We start from the raw sequence: 17152 nt of genomic DNA on the forward strand, positions 1-17152 counted from the left end.
TTGTCCTTTCTTTACTGCAGTATAGTAAAATCCGTATCATTAAATTCTAAATCAAATGCACAACAATGTTTGCCTAATTTTAAATCCCGGATTTTTATTTTCTTTGCACTTACTTTAAAATTATATTACTTGATTAACTTCCAGTGATTTCAGTTTCACGTTGTTCATGTTTATTGCCCAATTTGTTGTGTCTATGATGTTAAAAACTTGAAGAAATGTAAGTTATGGATAAAATTCTTGAATTAACAAAGTTCCTTTTCCCAATAGTACTGTATTGACCTACCTTAGAGTCATTTTGTTCTTCTGTTGTCATTTTCAAAAAAAAAATAATTCTCCATAACCATTAGGCCAAAAAATTTGAAACTGGTTTGAAAACATCACCACAAAGTGTACAGTCAAGGGACATAATTATTCGCCACTTCGAAATAGCAGCCATACTTTTCTTTCTGTAATTAATTCAAATTTATGCTGCACTCACCCCAATGGTCGCACAATAAAACATAATATTTATAATATGTAAACGGTGTGACCGTTGGACCGAGCGCAGATTTAACTCAGTGCAGTTTGATTTTTGTAGAATAAAATTTATTTGAAATGCATACAGTAGGATCCGCCTGGTTGACTACTCAAAGCATTAGCCAAAGTTTAACGAAACGTCGCGTGCTCAGTCTACATTATGACGTCATGTTTCAAACGTAATACACGTTTTATCTTCGGAAATAGCCGAAGAGAGTTACGTTATTCCTAACTTTTTTTTATTTCTTCTTTCATTGTTTATCAATTTAATTCATATAAATGCCACAGTTATAAAATCGAATACTTTATTCAGTATCTAAAAGATCAGTTCCTTGATATTAATGTTTTTATTTTCCATCTGATAATTTGATAGGACATACACAGAACTAGTCGTGTTTCTTGGCTGAAGCACTATTGAAACTTATTCGGTGTCCTCTTTTATTCTTTTGATTCAAATTACCTTCTATTTAAATACTGGAACATTTTAATCGAGTTTAGGGGCAACAAACATCGATAAGTACCGGTCAAATAATGATCGAATTAACTTTTTAAAAACAAAATGGCTGCCAATATGGCGGCGCCCATGGCTGGAAGAAATTTTTTTTGGCCTTAGTACCCCTGATTCAACTTTCATTTTTCAATGATTTTCTTATATATACGTGTTACCATTAATCCTCGCTTTGCGAGACGGGCTTCGCCCGCCTCTCGCTGCGCTCGGTCTTATCTGAATTAGGTGTTGCATTAAAATATGTAGATATTTTTTTGTTCAAAATAAACTCTTCATATGACTCGATCTCACTGGTAATTATATTCAGAGTTTATATGTGTAAACAGTTTTCTTACTTTCTGCATTTTCTTGCTAATATACATATTGCATACATTTTGAATTTGTTTTTTTTTTTTTATAGAAAAGATGATAAGGAAAATGTTTGTTCAAAGATGCCTTATTTATGGAGTGAAAAATCTGAGGCGACAGGTATGTCATATCTAGTTTTGTTCTTTACAGTAACTCAATAAACAAGACTGCTCGGTCAGTTGTTATGTTTTGAACAGCTACATAAATGTATTTAGTTTGAAACTTCTCCAGGTATCAACCAAAGAGATTCCAACCCTGACTGTTCCAAAGAAGATGGCTAGAAACATTGAGAAAGTGAAACTGAGGAAAATTATTCAAGAAGAAAGTTTAAAACAACAGCGAAAAGGTGCTTTGGTGATCAGTTGCAAAAATAAGGAATACAACTTTTATTCCAGTGGAAAATTTGATGAGAATGATCCTAAAGCGCTAGCATCCCATGGTTGGAAGCACCGTAAATCTTATATAGCAAGAGACTTCTTCACCATCAATGCTGTGTCAACTGTAAGTGTCTATTGTTTAAAATTCTTTGCCAAGGATAAAAAAACTGATGAACTATTTAAAATGCTAAAAAAAAAAACAACTGAATTTTGCATGTTATTTTATCTGCCTAACTCTTTGTTACATATGAATAGAATCCAGCCCTGTTGCGAAGTACAGAGCAATGTGGATTTGCTGACCTGGATATTAGCGAAGAGTTATGTCAGAGGCTGTCTACTGCTGGGATTGAGGTGCCTACTGATATACAGGTCAGTAACTTTGCTGAAATAAGAATGAATGCTGATAATTACGCACAAATATGAATTTATGTTCAGTTATTATATACTCCTTACATTAAACAAATTATATATCATTTTTACCTTACTTGAGACAAGGTTTAAGTCAGCTGTTATGAAGATTTGTTCGGTGACTGCTGTGTTTCGTTCCTTTTAGTTTACTTCAGGGTTGTGTACTTTCACATTTTCATCTCTAGAACCAATTACTGTAGATTCTTACTCTCTTAGGTAACAGTTAGGTATTACTACAGGTGAGCAATTTGGCACATAATCCTCTCAGTCATTAATTTTTTTTGTACAGAAACAGACAATACCAGCTGTGCTTTCTGGAGACAATGTGTTGTGTGCAGCCCAAACAGGTGAATATTGTATTGTCTCATTTATATTTCATAGGTAATCATATATTTAGGATTAGTTTTTGGGACTTCTAAATATACATGTAATATGAAACACACATATTATCATTTTCTGAAATATATTGTAAATTATTCAAATTTGTTTCTTATTTGAGACTTACTTGAAAAAAAGAAATACTGATAGAAAAGTTTTCTTGAAAAGATATCAAAGGGATGAACTATGATATGAATTATGGTGCTAAAAATTTTGGATTGTGTTGTTAAGTTTTGAATTATTGTATTATAGCACTGTATTTAGACAAAATGTTGCATTTATTTTTGATTGATTGGTTTTGATTTTTGATGGGATTGATAGGTAGTGGGAAAACTTTGGCTTATTTGCTGCCAATCATAGAGAACCTGGTACGACAGAAGACACACAACCCTAACGAGACAGACAATGCCCCGCGGGCTGTTATACTGGTTCCTGCCAAAGAACTGGTTCACCAGCTGATGGTAAGTCTCCAGAATGTGAGTAACTATGGGGTTGTACATGTAATATACATTCCGTGTTGTATGGAGGACAACACCAGGAGATTATACTCTGTGAAACATTTAGTAAATTCTTTATCATTAACAGGAAGTATGTACAATGTTTGAGGATCTGCTGGTGTTCAGAGCGTTGGCTGGAGGACAACATATCAGCGTATGTACTCAAGAAATACTGTATACTCAAGAAATACTGTATACTGAGTTATTTTCGCCCCATGTAATTTTCACCATACTACAGTTGCAAACAGTTTCGCCCCATCTTGAATTGGAGCAGACACGTTTATGTTTGCTATAAGATGATTTGAGATATTGGAAATTGCCCAGTCTAAAATTCGCGTGCTTACGAGAGCAAAAGGGGCAAAAATAAAACGGGGTGAATATTTCCCTTTCTACAGTAATTAAATCCTATCTGCCATGGTGTCTTTCGAGGGACAAGGCTAGGTCTGTTTTACAACCAACTTTTGTGGCCCAAGGGACTTGATGTAATTGTTAAACCAAGAAGGGATTCAAATTCTCAAACAAATCCAAATTATATTTCCTATGGAGTCCAGTTCATTTTTCCAAGAATAGGGGAAGGGTATGTTGGGAGTTTAACTTTTTATATAATCTCTCTCCTTTTTGTAACTAAAAGTATTTTATATATGAGAACGATTCAGTTGGAGTAAGGGGCAGACATTCTGGTCCCCCTCCTACCTCTTCTGACCCCATGCTGGATTTGCTACTTGCATTTTATGACTCTTTTTAAGGAAACACTATATTTTTGCATTAATTTCACTTAATGCCAAAGATGGATAGAATTTATCCATCTGTTTAACCCTATTTTGTAGGTATGGTAAGTCACCTTTTTAAGTTCAAATTATTTTGGTATCCTTTGAAATAAATTATGTTTCATTTTTTCTTGGTATTTGAATTTTCATTGAAAATTTATTTTAAAAAATTACTATTATTCAAAATCACTTACTTTGCAGGCTAAGGTAACATACATGAAAAGCGAGCCAATCGATGTGTTCATAGCAACGCCTGGAGCCTTAAAAAAATTTCTTACTTATGGTAGGACATCTACCGGTATTATACATTTTGATAAGATGAATTAATTTGTTTAATATTTCCTAATGATTAACTTAATTATCAGCAATAAATGGGATTCATTTTACAAACACATAAACTGTGCTCAACTTATAAAAACAATCTATAAATCATATTTAAATGACAGCCATGTATAACAATAGATTGTGAATATATAAATGAATGAAAATTTTTCAAAATAAAAGGTAAAAAAAAGGAAAAAAAAAACTTTTTCCCCAAGAATAAGAAAGGCTATCATCTTGAAATATGCCATAGTTGCTGTAAAAGTACTTCATTTGGCTGTGTATTCTATTTAGTGCTTTTGACCGAATGCAGCTTCCACTATATCAAGTACATCGCTAAATGCCATGCATATATGTATAAGAATAGTCCATTCAGGAATACGCTAATTCAAATTCATGTCAACTTGTTCAAAAACTGATTTCCGCCAAATATGGTTCATGCCAAATATAATACATTTACAGCATATTTATGTAGGTCAAAATGACAGATTGCTACAGATAGACTGACAATCTTGAATGGTTTCAGGTAGGATCAAACATTCCCAGTTACAGCACTTTGTGTTGGATGAGGCGGATACCTTATTGGATGACAGTTTCTTCCATGAAGTCCGATCTATTCTCACAAACATGCTTGTGAGTACATTTGTACTTAATTTTGTCCTTGTTTTAATAAAGGAGTTCCATGATAAAAAGTGCATTACATGCTGATAATATGTCAGACTTGTTTTCAATGTAAATATTGTAGGGATGGGTACGCTGTGTAACCTGAAAATATATTGAACTTTACTTAAGGTATTCAATGTATAATGAAGGGATATTGAGCAATTTTGAATCATTTTAAACTAGTTAAATATGTATTGCTAGATAACTATTAAAGTGGAATGAACCAAATTCACACAACAGACAACATACATGTATAAGGAGCCGTTCATTTTGCACCTTATAATTTTTTAAAGAGTTATCTCCCCTTGATGAAAAAAAAGGAAAATTTTAATTATATCAAAATATCTGTGGTAAATGATTCATTTTATTTCATATTTTAATAAGGAACACGTTTATGCATGTATTAACCAAGAGAGTTTTACAAATCTTAAGTTACTTTTTACAATATCTCAATAAAACAGACTTCAATGCAAAATTCAAGCTGTAATAAGTTGGACCATAATAAAAATTTTGAAAATTCCTTTGGTGGAGTATTTTTATTTGATATTACCTACAAAATGACATCATGATTAAGAATATCGGACCATTCATTTATTAGGTACAAAATGTGGTCTTTATACATCAAATACCTTAATAAATTTTTGTTAATTCTGTGTACATTTTGCTATTGGTATGTATATATTGATACTAAATGGTTTAGCTAGATAAACTGTTGGATGTTTTCATTTTTCAATTCCTTGTAAATGTAGGTAGGATAGGTACATACCCCTGGTAAATGTGACCTACATTGTATTTATGAATTCTCTTTATTCCATATTTGTAAATTCTCTGTAAACCGTGGTGGTATGGATATGGATCTTGGTCATCATTCAGGACTTTATATCAAGGTTAATTCTGTTAATGCTAAATGGCAGTGGTTTAGACACGGTACATGTTGGTGTGAGTGAGCAGGAAAAAGGTTCTAACTTCAATAGTGTACAGCTTTATAAATTCACTGTAAATGTTATGGTATGGATAGTTTATATGAATCATTATTAATTCTCGATAATATAAATGACAAGGGTATAAATGTTTTGTTTAGATACATGGAGGAGTGGGTGTCCAGGGACAGGGGTCTACAGGAGTACAGCTCAGTCTGGTCAGCGCCACCATGCCCAGGGACCTCCAGAAAAACATCGGATCCTTGATATCAGTGAGATAGCTTCATCACCGTCTCTTCAAACTTATTGTTGACATTTTGAGTCTGCTTCATTTATTCATAATGAAAGGAGACAACAAATTCAACTTATAATAAAATCATTTGTCTTTTCAGCATTATACATTAAACTTTCATGTAATTTACATTGATTTCTCATAAATGGATTAGAAATATGATTTATACATTTTTGTCTGTACAAATTATATTTGCTTGTTCTATGTGTATTCCAACATCTCCTTATGAGAGAACCCATTGTACACATGTAGATGGAGAGCATTACAAAGATAACCTCCAGGTGCCTACATTCAGTCTTGCCTCACATCACTCAGATGTTTATCCGAGTCAAGAAATCCAACAAACCAGGTAAAGCTTCTCATTAACCTTACACTGCAACAAATTAATGACATAAAGATAAAATTTGTGTATCTAAATGCAACTAAAAAAAAATAAAAATGAAATTAGGCAAAAACATGTTAAAAAAAATCAAACTCATTGTTTGATTTACATCCCTTGCAAGAGGAGAGAAAACACACATAACTTACTGAACTAAAATTCTGGGAGATTCTTTATGCATCCACTTCATCTACTGCAGAATGTAAAATGTTTTTCAAGAGTTGTTTCATAAGGTGAATGTGTAAGAACAGTACAATTAATATTCATATACATGTATCAATAAAATTATTTTCACAGTGATGCGTTACTGTGAAAAATCCTTTCATTGCTCTTTGCTTCTCAAAAAATGAAGGTTCGGCTGCAATTCTGGATTAAGCTGGTTTTAGATCCGCCTTATCTTGCTGTTTCTGTTTTAATCTCTTCACTATTTGCAACAATCTTTCATTGTTAAATAGATAATTAAATATATTTTAAAATGAAATTATTTCTTTTTGACATCCTTGCTATGAAAACTGCCATCAGATGAGCAGACAAATTATCAAAACTCCCTAACCTGCATCATTTAGTTTGTTTTTTAACCTGACATGACCAGGTAAAATATAAATCTTACCTTTTTCGTTATTTTGACCCACTCATCCTCTCATCGCTCTCTTTCTTTTGTTTCAGCTGAACTTTTGAAGATTGTGAGAAAGAATGTTGAGAGCAGTGTCCCCACCATGGTGTTCTGTAACCAGGCAGCCACCAGCTACTTTGTGATGAAATTCCTGGAGGAGAACAATATACCCAGCACAATATTTAACGCCCAGATCCGGCCACAGGTACACTGTACTGTCATACATCATTGTCATAGTGCCGTGATAAACATACAGATAAATACAACATATGTAAAAAGAGAATGCTTGCACTTTATTTGATAAAACTGCCTTTCATTGCAATTGATTACTGAAATGTGTGTAGTTGTTTAGTTGTAAATTAGTGTATTAATGCCGGAACATTCATACATTATATAACCCAGTTTCTCTCCCTTAGTTCAGAGAAGGGAAGTTTAATGACTTTCAAACAGAGAAGTCAGATGTCATTGTGTGTACAGATATCGCCTCGAGAGGTCTGGACACCATCAGAGTAAGTGGTAGTAAGTGGTACAACCAAACATCTTCAGAAATATGTGTATTAGTTATCTATCAATTTTGTAACAAACAACTTTTATAACGATTAGTACTTGTGCCAGGTGAAATAGTAAACTTTGTGTGGTGTGAACTCCATATCAGTAAAATCACCTAAGTTTATGTTATCTGACTAAGACTTTTTAAGTTATGTTGATTTTTTTTATGTGTGAGAGTAAAAAAGACGACACAGCTGTATATTGTAAAGATTTAACAAGTTATCTTTTATGAACTGAACAGTAGAATGGCATGAACACTATGGCATGAGGCATTTTCTCTTACAGGTTCGAAAAAGACTTGAACAAATGAATTGGTACACAATTTACATTGTAAATAAGTGGGTTTATTATTATGATTTTTTGTAGGCCCGCCATATAGTGAACTACGATTTCCCTGACTTTGTGTCCGACTACATTCACCGTTGTGGACGCGTTGGTCGTATCGGGTCACATGGTCATGGTACAGTAACCAGCTTTATCTCCGAAAACTGGGAAGTGGAGCTACTCTGGCAAATAGAGGTAAGTGCACATTATGATAAAAAGTTTATACATTAGACTACAAAGAGAGGTATGTGCACATTATGATGAAAAAAGGTTATACATAAGAATAATATAGGTATGTGCACATTAAAATGAAATAGTTTTACATAAGAATATAAATAGAGGTACAGTAGGTGAATGTTATCACTGACCCATAGGTCAAAAAAAGGTTGTGCCTGTATCTTAATACACCTGCTTGCTAGTACACAAATATGGGTATGTTCATCATCACTTACTAACTGACAAAAATGAAGATGATAAAGAGATACTTTAGTAAATAAATATAGTTACATTGTTTGTCTCTCATAAACAAAGTCCACAGGCAAAAATGGTCAATGGTTAAAGTTTATTCTACAATATGTGGGCCATTTATATGAACCCCCAAAATCAAAGTTGAAGTACAATATGTATCACATATTGTGCAAAATATTTGTGCCATGGAACCCAATTTCACCATTAATATTCATTATTAGAGGTTCATATTAAGTATGGCATCCTAATAATGATGTAACAGAGTAGTTTACTTTTGAGGGAAATATGATGAATTCAAAATCTTTATACTTATATAATAAGTCATACCTAAAGCATACATTTTGTGGTCTCTAAGGCCTCATTTAACCCCAGCATTTTTTTTTTAGTTGTAGGTTTGTTTAGCAGTGGGATGTTCATTTCTAATATTTTATGATTAAATTCATAGAGCAGAGCTAACCTATACCTAAAACCCTTACCTTTTGGAAATAAGCTGCTTTACTGAAATCACACTTTCTTGTCAGACCTGAAAATAGGACGTACATGTATTTGAAAATAAGCCATATTTCAAAATGAACTGTATTTGAAAATGAGCCTTCTAATAGTTTCTGTTGAGTCATAAAACTCTTAAAATAATTCAAATAAGATGATTTTCTTGTTCCTTTGCTAAAAGCCTATTGAAATCTTTTCACTGAAGTTTGACAGTAAACCTCCTTAATCTGTGTCATCCCAGTCATTACTAAGAACCAACTATTTTTAAGAGGGCTGGATGGTTGAAGCCATTTTAAGACTGTATTAATCTTTTTTAAAAGAAGAGCTCTGTTAAAAGTGTAGGGAATACCCAAAATGTAAAATATAGGAATTATTTCCTTTCCTAAATCATAATTTATAACTAAACAAATTAGATCTTAAGATTTTAGGTAGATCTGATGGTTAGTTTGTTGACCATCCAGTCTCCTTAATACTGGGACTGTAAGAATTGGTGTCATATCAATTCTGCATTTTTTTTAATTATGTTTTTATTTCTCACTTAAAAATAAACTTTAATTTAGAATGAAGCTGTGTTTCTTTACCACATTTTTTTGTCATTTATTATTTTTCCTGAACACCTATTCCAAGTATCAGTTGTCGAGATTAAATACATTGTCACTAATTGCTCATTTTTTTAAACCAACTCATCATATGAAAGTCACAGCCAGTCTCGCATATGCTTACTAAAATTCAAGCACTGGTATTAACTGATGATGAAATACAAAGAATACTATTATAAAATTATACAAGTTTCCTTTTTAGCTACTGAAATGTGTTTAACATTCGGACATACCAAAAATGATAATAGTTTATGTATAAAACTTCTTTTTAAGTAATAAGGAATCATTTTTTTAAATATGAGGTAATAATTTTGGTCGGGACAGGATCAAATCCAATAAAGCCCAAAGGGCTTTATGATAGATTTGATCATACCCCGACAGAAATTATCACCTCATAATATACAAAAAATGATTCCTTGTAACTTATATTTATATAATTTTCAGTAATTGTACGATTAAATATTTGAAAATAAATTCGCAAACCCCGTTTGCGCCCCATTTATACGTCATTTGAATTTATTGGACAGTATAGTACAAAATCGATTCGTAGTGTTATCAAAGGCAAAGACGCTGAAAAATGTAAATATATGTGTATCAAGGTACATGTACCGGTATGTTGTATTTTTGAGGAACATAACTTTTTTATAGCTTTGTTACAACGCACTTTGAAAAATTACGCACTTTGAAAATTTTGGTATACCTTTATACATCCCACTGATGAAATTGCAGACCTTGTACATATCATCAGAACCTCGGGCGTATTACAGCATGATTTTAATACCCAATGAGAGCAGGCGTAGGTACAATTACTTTAAAAAATGTCGATTTATAATAGATTATTTGGAGAAATTTTGTTGATTTGATTAATAATTGATTACAGTAATTTTTAGTTTGTAATCGTTTGTAATTATTACTTTATAAGATGTAATCAATCAATGATCGATTACAATGTTGTTTTTAATTCATTAAATCTAAATGTACATATTGTGTAAAATCTTGGACACTCCATTCGTCATTTATCATATTTCCTTGTTACTTTAGATTCAGCGGGGAGATAAACTCAGAACCAGTGTGGTTTTAACCAGTTACTATCAGTCGGATTTTATTATATAAGGATAGTTATCCAGGGGTGTTTTCCCAAGTTACTGGAATCCCCGAAAGTAAACACATTAGAGAGGAAAATTGCGACAATGCGTGGTTAATTGTAGTTGATCTAGCATACTCTTATCACAATATCTACATCGGGGAAAACAGAGAATAAACTCAATCTTCGATCCAAAAATTACGGGGGAAAAATATGATAAAAACCCATGATAGAATTTAAAACCATTACAATTACGTATTCCTTGATTATTTTATTTTGGTCAGACAACTTTCAAAGTTTTGGTGCCTTCACAAGTTATTGTGTGTTCTACAGGCTATGAGAGATTTGTAGTTATCCAATAAAGAATTTTTGTATATTGTATATGCACATTTATAATAGGGAGTCAATTGTTGTTTTGAAAACTTGTGACTAATACAGCAATTACTAGCACATGTACCCCGGTCATTACAGGTCTGTTCTATGACTTCCGTTACAGACCGCCGTAAGAAAACGCCAACCTTTCCACAACGTGAACGCCAACATCAAGAGAAAGCTGAGGGGGGTAGAGGACTAATGGTTAGGACCACACTCCCACCCTCTGTTACTCGGAAAAAGTCATGTTTGATGTGTGTCTGTGACAGAAACAATGCCTTTTGGATATGTTTTCAAAAGAACATTGAAAATGATAGGAAATTCTAAGGTGAATGTATTTGGTATGATGCAACAACATCTCCGTTTTGTGACTCTCTAATTCTTGTTGGCCAAAGGTCCTCGTTCTACCATCACCTGTCGGTGACATCCGTGCATTTGATGGGTCCTGCTATTCTTCAAATGCTTTCACACCAAACACAGAAGACAGGCCCAGCACGGTGCCAAAATCAGAGCGTTAAATCGAAGAAAAATGACGGTATCCAACCACTTAGCGAGTAAATACGTCAAGACAATAGCTGTGAAAATGGAAGTCTATTGTAATCTACTCAACAGATGAGAGCCGGTAACCTATCTCTGACTTTTTGATCTGTGGTATTTTAAGTGGGCCAATTTTAAGACAAATATTCGGCTGCTGAGTGTATCGATATTCTATTTACGCCGTGACACTGACGTATTGAGTTTTCCCCTCCTAATGAGTGCGAGTTTTGTTTTGATAGTCTTTGAATTCTATATCCACGAGCCAAATATGATGTCATATAAATGTGGACTTTTTGTTGCGTGAAATGACAGATCTGATCGTTTTGGCGATTTCCGATGCTAAAAGAATACGGCGCTGTATAACAATGCATTCCCCCTGATTGCCACCGGAAATCATCACGTAGTTATGATACTGCAAATATGTACATTTAACGTTCGATCGGAATTTTCCGGAAGTAATCGACAGCGCGAACACGGCCCGAATGCGAGGGATCGATTGGGACCGCGGCATACCTTCAGAAGAGCCGGCCTGGTTCACCAAATCGGACGGATGCCTGGATTTCAAGATTGATCCGAAATTGAGGCACTTATAATAGACATCAGTTAATTAGTGACGAAGCGCTCCGATGATCAGGGGAGAATTTTATTGGATTTTTTTCTTCTCTGTTCCGAGATCCTGTACTTTACAGGTAGTGAGTAATAGGTTAGGTTCCAATGCTGTAAGACGAGCCATCCCGGAATGGTACCGTATACACAATACAAGCATTGCTCGTAACGCCACCGGCAAAGTCGGGCCGAAACAAATCTAATTAAACAAACAGTATTTATAGTCTCTTTTAAAAGTGTGAGGAAAATTGCTTTTTCCGTGTTCTTATTGATGTTTAGCCTTCAGAAATAGGAAGTGCACATATGCTGCCCTGAAATATGAAATGCATGTCATACAAGTTCTAGAGACAGGTTTCTACCAAAAAAATAAAAGTCATCGAAAGCTTGGGGGTGAAGGCTCCTTCTGTCGAGCCTGTGTCGTGTATAATGATCGATGTTGGCTCTGTACGGCAGGGTGCTGCTATTTTGTCTTCGCTGCGGTGGTGGAATCATCTTGACGCTGGACCAAAAAGGTCCGATGATTCAATTTAATGAGGAATATTGATGTATTCACAAGATTAACAAAACAGCCGTAAATATTTGCATAAAATTGTTATTTTTTGCCTTATATTGTAAGATAAGAATGTTCATGGCAGACTTGTTAAGCCACGTCCAGGAAGCGACCTTGTGGTTTTAAAGATAGAGTTACGGCACTTCAGATTTAGTGCATTCAAATTTCAGGTTTTGCAATGACCCCCCCAAAAATAAATAAAAATAAAAGTTTGTCAATAATGTTGAATTATGTTTTATACTTTATTAAAACCATCGACTTACGATTTTCTACTCAACATTGAACTTGGAAATAACGTGATATAGTGTCTTTTAATAAAACCTCCATTCCAAAAGTAAAAAGAACACTTTCATGGATTTTAAGTTAGGAGACATCTATCTTTAGTGCTTATAATATAATTTAAATTTATTTGAAGTGAATTTAACTTAATTTTTTTCAAGCGAAAATCATTTAAAAGTGGTATGGAACAGCTGTCGATATTAATGTGGATAAAAGTACATTACAATCGAAATACTTTCACCAGTTTAGAATTTTCAAATTTTACAAAATTTGATCAAAAATTTAATTTTAAAACTTTTCGGAAAGGTAAAAATTATAAAATTCCCAATGGGATTCGAACTTATGACTTACAGATTCGTAGGTGCCGCTTAAACTAATACCTGACTTGAGAAAGAAAAAGTATTTAAGATTATAATTGATTTTATTGTTTATTGGTAAAACTTAAACTAATAACTGACTTTAGAAAGAAAAATTATTTAAGATTATATTTGATTTTATTGCTTATTTCGATAGTACAAATATGTAGGTGTCCCATACCACCTTAATGCGCATGGACGTACAAAAATCATGTGATGCAAAATTAGTGGTATTTGCTGTTTTGTAGTTTATACTGAATCGTCATTTTAACGTCCTATAGGCTTTAGAGTAATTCTTACGAGATATGCTTCAAAAGGCGAGCTATGTGCCCAGAGGCAAGATTTTTCTCACTGCATATGTGTTTCTCATTGCAAAATCTGCACTTTTGGATTTTCTGTATACTCTGACTCATTATATACAGCACTGGAAACGAGGATAGTTATTGGTCGGTGCATATGACGTCATCGCTAGTCCTTGATTACGGCAGTAATACAGGGGATTAGAGGTTTTGGGTGATTGGAATTAGGATGTTGTCAATGCAACTACAAACTGGAAAAATAGGATTTAAATGTACTTTTAACTTGGCATGATAACGCGTAGAACCGTTAAATGTCTTGGTCAAATATCGACAAAATATTGGAAAACAGTTTTGCTGTGCTACAATTTTCCTTTTAAAGACAAGGATTGTATTTTAAGTTTTACCCAAAGCTATTTTGCTAGAAATATGATTACAACTATTTGTTTCGCTTAAAATACGTTTACTTAAAAAACAGCCGTCATGGGTTGGGTTTTTATAACATTTTTTGTTTGAGAAGAGACGAAATTATAACCATTTTCAATTGGACATTGCAATTATTTCTTATAATATTGTCCAATTTATTGAAACGACGAACATCTGCATACTGAGAGAGGTGTTCCGAAGAGAGATCACCTATTCTCTTCACATAACGCACTCCACATAACGAGATGGATTGACGATTCGGTTAATAGAAAACGAAAATTTCAATATTATGGACACACAGGAATCGCAATGCATGTAATAAGGGATTAACCCTTAGATCTTTCAGAGTGCGATGTCCTCTTGTAGAATGAAAGCCACATATGTCGAAGAAATCGAGGTTCAAACGTATACGCTTTAAAAACCGTTCGACGGAGAAGACAGCGGAGAGATAAGATATAACGTTTACTTTACTTTTTGCGCTTCATTTCGATGTGGATGAAAATTTGACAAACATCTGCCTGAATGGCCGTTTTTTAATTGTCTCACCATCTCTTTAAAAGATCGCCTTGAAGATTATTTTAATTATGCAAACACATGCAGTCGAGGCCAGGTAACTGCATGAGTGCACTCAGTTTGGGAGCAGTTTATTGATTATTTAACATTTAATTTATTTTGTTATACTTTCATGTTAAATACTGAAATCTGATTGGTTAAGACGCAGTTAATAATATTTACTATTACCCTCAGCGTTAGCAACGCACTTGGCAACGGGTAACATTAAAAAATATTACATGCGCGAAAATTATGCGCGTACGGTTCGCTGTAGAATTCACGTTATTCCTATATAAAAGCAGTAAAATTTTCTTAAAAATTAAAAAAAAGACATTCAGTATAACAAAATAAATAGTGCCTGTTTGGGAGGATAACAGTTGAAATTGACACCCCTCGAAAACCATTGTCAACCTCCGCTTCGCGTCGGTTGACAATGGTTTTCTCGGGGTGTCAATTTCAACTGTTACCCTCCCAAACAGGCACTATTTATATAATATAACTCAATTTCTTTTTCTTTTTATTATTGGCTTATTTTGTTGACGGGGGTGGGGGATGGGGTTAGGAAAAGAGAATGTTTGTTGGAAATTGACAATTTATAAAAGACTCGCTAATTTATTCACTAAACTTGTTAGCTATGCTAAACTAAGCCTTGAAATCTACTACTTTTTTAAAGAAGTTGTCTCTTATTAAAACGTTTTCAAATTCCTTAAATTTTGTAAAATTCAATATACATGTACTAGTAATAAACTCAACGATTGAATACTTTGAGCGTCTGATGTTGAGTTTTCAATTTCAATTTTAATTTTTTTTTCAAAAACCCAAATCAAGAAAAAAAAACAAGTGATATGAAAATCTGCGCGATATTAAGAAATGCAGAAAGTATCCAAGTTGTCCATTGACGGAAGTCTTGTTTTTATACTTTCCAATTCGAAGTTCCATTCAAGTTCCATTCAAGTTTCATTCAAGTTTCGTGTCGTTACTCGGGACCAGTCAAATTTTCCACTTGGCCCTGCACTTTATCGCTGGAGAGGGGATGAAATGTTTTCCCTGTTTGGCGGATTCATTCCTTATCTGTCCCGGAGCGCTTGGCTTCCCGACATCTTGCACCATCTGTGGGGCATTAGCGCCTAATGGACCCGGAGCTTCTCGTTACACGTTATACGACCAACATCCCAGATACTCTCAGACACCAGCAATCTATCCAGCGCGGATTAAAAAAATACAGATGCAACTTTCATGATGTTATTTGCCACTTAGTCCTGATTTCCTTAATTGGCTTTTTTTTTTAAATGAATAATAAAAAACATAAAGAATTGCTCGTATTGGTATCATGAGTCTTTAATATAGAAGATCAATTAAAGTGAAAATTAACGAAAAAGCTTAACAAATAAATTTCGAGATATTTAATGCACAATTCCTAACATGATGCTTTGTATCATTTTGATGATCTTTAAAGTGCCTTCACAAGAGTTGTGTTGTATAGTAATAAATTGCGCCATTACATGCAAGCTACGATGCCAGGGAAACCAGTATTTCAAGGGGTTGTTTGGACAGATGCCTGGGACAGAACTATATGACATTACCTGTATACAATAGATGCAGGTGTGGCACTGTCGTATTGATCAAAGTCAGGAATGAGATGTCGGCGGGAGGCAGCTTCTGTTACACGAAATGTACTTTAATTAAACTGGAACAAATGACATGTTAATCTTCCTCAGAAACTTTGAGGTTTTTTGATGATAAAAAATAATATTTTAGGTAACTTTTTGTTTCTTTTAGTAATTAAGATTTTAGGTAATTAAAATATTTGTAATTTTTGTGTTTTGATATTATAGTTGTAAGTTTATTTCAAGAGAATAAAATTCTGCTAATGCAAAGTTTTATTTGTATTTTGTGCGTTTAGGCGTTAAATTCAAGAGAATAAAATCATCTCCGAAGCCCTTTTCATTAAATACGTGAATATGATAGATATATGTTCGTTCATTTTATTTTTCATTTATTAAATTTTTTTTCAGTTGCTGTACTTTAGAAGATCTAGATCATTAGCACAAAAGGAATAAAATGATCTCTAATTCTCTTTTCTGGTTTTTTTTTTTTTCAAACTAAAGTTTAGGAATTATAACTAATTGTTTTGAGCGTTTCAGTGCAATTATATTTTTACAATTTAATTGATAGATAGAACATCAGCTTGTATTTTATATGATAATTACTGCGTTATCCTATAGTAGTTGCGATACAATTTTAATTTTTGTTGTTGTTTAAAATTATCTTTGGTTGTACAACATATATTACACAGAGGAATTGAAAGATTTCTTTGGCCGCGTGAATCAGTCTCTACAGAAATTTGTGTTCCATTAATATTGAATTTTTTTCGGGTATCTTGCTGTGGAATAAGTCCAAATTTAGAAAAAGAAATCGATCGACTCATGGCGAAAAATAGAAAATTCTTCGTTGAATCAAAGAATTCCTTCGAAGTCTGATAATTTACTGGAAGGGATCTTTTGTTTTTCTCCAACATCTGCCTCAAAACCAAGTTCTTCTAAACAAAAGAGAGTCGAGCAGACAATGGGCACACGCGATTCATATTGCACGCGTTCCCACCTGCACGGCCGATCGATCGGGGTAGGGTTTGAAAGCTCGCGCCATTTCGTTTGATAGGACAGATGTCTGATTAGATG

The 17152-nt window shown here is 33.6% G+C and overlaps 1 protein-coding gene across 1 annotated transcript; it reads left to right on the forward strand.

Annotated features, from left to right (window-relative positions):
- Positions 1–118: 118 nt before the first annotated feature.
- Positions 119–12638, forward strand: LOC105331438 (probable ATP-dependent RNA helicase DDX28). The gene is made up of 15 exons (XM_066087525.1): positions 119–217; positions 1425–1492; positions 1604–1873; positions 2005–2118; positions 2447–2504; positions 2857–2996; positions 3121–3186; positions 4001–4082; positions 4647–4753; positions 5865–5975; positions 6248–6344; positions 7041–7192; positions 7404–7496; positions 7903–8055; positions 10997–12638. Exons 2-15 carry the CDS (start codon positions 1430–1432, stop codon positions 11072–11074), a joined length of 1584 nt encoding a protein of 527 aa, XP_065943597.1. The 5' UTR covers positions 119–217; positions 1425–1429; the 3' UTR covers positions 11075–12638.
- The last annotated feature ends 4514 nt before the right edge of the window (positions 12639–17152 follow it).

The sequence above is a fragment of the Magallana gigas genome, chromosome 6 (genome assembly GCF_963853765.1).
Source record: "Magallana gigas chromosome 6, xbMagGiga1.1, whole genome shotgun sequence".
Taxonomy (NCBI): domain Eukaryota; kingdom Metazoa; phylum Mollusca; class Bivalvia; order Ostreida; family Ostreidae; genus Magallana; species Magallana gigas.